The 1431-nt window shown below is 39.2% G+C and overlaps 1 protein-coding gene across 1 annotated transcript; it reads right to left on the bottom strand.

Moving 5' to 3' along the window:
- Positions 1 to 261: 261 nt before the first annotated feature.
- On the bottom strand, positions 262 to 1092 carry LOC115630015 (DNA-directed RNA polymerase I subunit RPA43-like). Its single transcript, XM_030526640.1, has 2 exons — positions 541 to 1092; positions 262 to 474 (listed from the first exon to the last, which is right to left on the bottom strand). Exons 1-2 carry the CDS (start codon positions 1090 to 1092, stop codon positions 262 to 264), a joined length of 765 nt encoding a protein of 254 aa, XP_030382500.1.
- Positions 1093 to 1431: the final 339 nt, after the last annotated feature.

Here is a 1431-nt window from a genome sequence, read left to right as displayed (position 1 = left end):
CTCGTCATCGGGGGAATCAGTTTGCTTGGAGTTTTCCAGGCTGGAATATTTATTTTGATAGTTTGAGGGATCATGGCCACTAAGTACTCGATTTTGAAATTAAGGCATTTTGTGATTAAAACTTAAAAACAAATCATACTCGGCTTAAGAGGGGTTTTCCACATTTTGAAGACTTCAATTGAATTGAAAACATTGCTTTGCTCTTAGTAACATACTTGGATTTGTACTTTGAATTATTATTTATTTTTTTTTTTTTTTAGACTAATTCGGCCCTATTTTTATTCGTTTTATTTTGTTTGGCGATTCCAGCCCTGTCGTTTCTGCTATTTTTCGCTTTGATGGTCGCTTCTTTTTATTCGCCTTCTCTGTATCCTCGAATAGTGGTTCGGCCTTAATTAATTCAACCAGTCCGTTCAACTCTAGATTAGGATTTTCTTCGGCTTGTTCTGGACTCTTAGACTTTACGCAGATGTTCTTCGAAAAGACAGAGACAGTGAGATTAATATTTGTATATTATCTGCCAACATTTAATATGCTTACCAGGAGCTCCGATTGTTGCTCATTTTCCTCCATCAACAGCTCGCCTTCAATGAAGGGCATAACATTGCTTATATTGAAATCTTTAATGCGAAATTTAATATCCTGTTCCATAGTAATGCGCTCATGCATTCGCCGGTTCGTAAACCGAATTTTAGTATTAAACACTCTATAGAGAACAACGCTGACTTGATGCTTCGATATGTGCCGCACAGTTCCACTGAGCACAGCGCCCGCCTCGGGCCGAAACACATAGAAGTCGGCATTGATTAACAGGTGGATGGCGGGATCGTCGGCGCGCAAGGCAGCTGAGTTACCTAGTAACTTGATGTTCTTAATACCCAGCACAATCCCATTTAGTTTGGCATCGTATATGCCCACTTTGGTGCGGATAAGTAGCTCGTGCAACGCATGCTTGAAATCGGCCAAGGCGTAAGGCATCATGGAGAGGTGCATGTCTGTGTTGACGTGTCGCACGCACGAATCCGAGTTTAATGCCAACTGTTCTAGCTCCTTCTTAGAGAAGTTTATGTATTTTTGAACAATGTTAGCCATTTCTTATTTAAAAATACACTTGTGGCGCCTCTATGAATTCAACCACATGCTATAAAGATGGGCAAAAGTGTGTACACTCGATTTTTTCCGTTTATTTCCGACAGATTATCGACTGTAAAAACAATCATGCGTGCACGTTAGCATTCAAATAAAATGCTAACTTATACGAGCTCCAGCTACCGTACCAGTGAATGGTGATAACGGTCGTTAAAGAGTCTTGTCTTTGTCTGGTTGTTAAAAGCGTTATTTATACTTTGATAGATTTTTACTGGCATCTCTATATCTATATAGAGTGACGAACATAATTATTGGTACAGTTGGCATATATGTACATAATAT

The sequence above is a fragment of the Scaptodrosophila lebanonensis genome, unplaced genomic scaffold (genome assembly GCF_003285725.1).
Source record: "Scaptodrosophila lebanonensis strain 11010-0011.00,11010-0021.00 unplaced genomic scaffold, SlebRS2 tig00000214-arrow-arrow-pilon, whole genome shotgun sequence".
Lineage (NCBI taxonomy): Eukaryota > Metazoa > Arthropoda > Insecta > Diptera > Drosophilidae > Scaptodrosophila > Scaptodrosophila lebanonensis.
This window is presented reverse-complemented; position numbering and strand designations above follow the sequence as displayed.

Excerpts from the sequence above, each read along its gene's own strand:
- LOC115630015 (XM_030526640.1), bottom strand. The coding sequence starts at position 1,092 with ATGGCTAACATTGTTCAAAAATACATAAACTTCTCTAAGAAGGAGCTA. Across the intron at positions 475-540 it reads AGCAACAATCGGAGCTCCTG|AACATCTGCGTAAAGTCTAA; the intron begins GTAAGCATATTA and ends GTCTTTTCGAAG.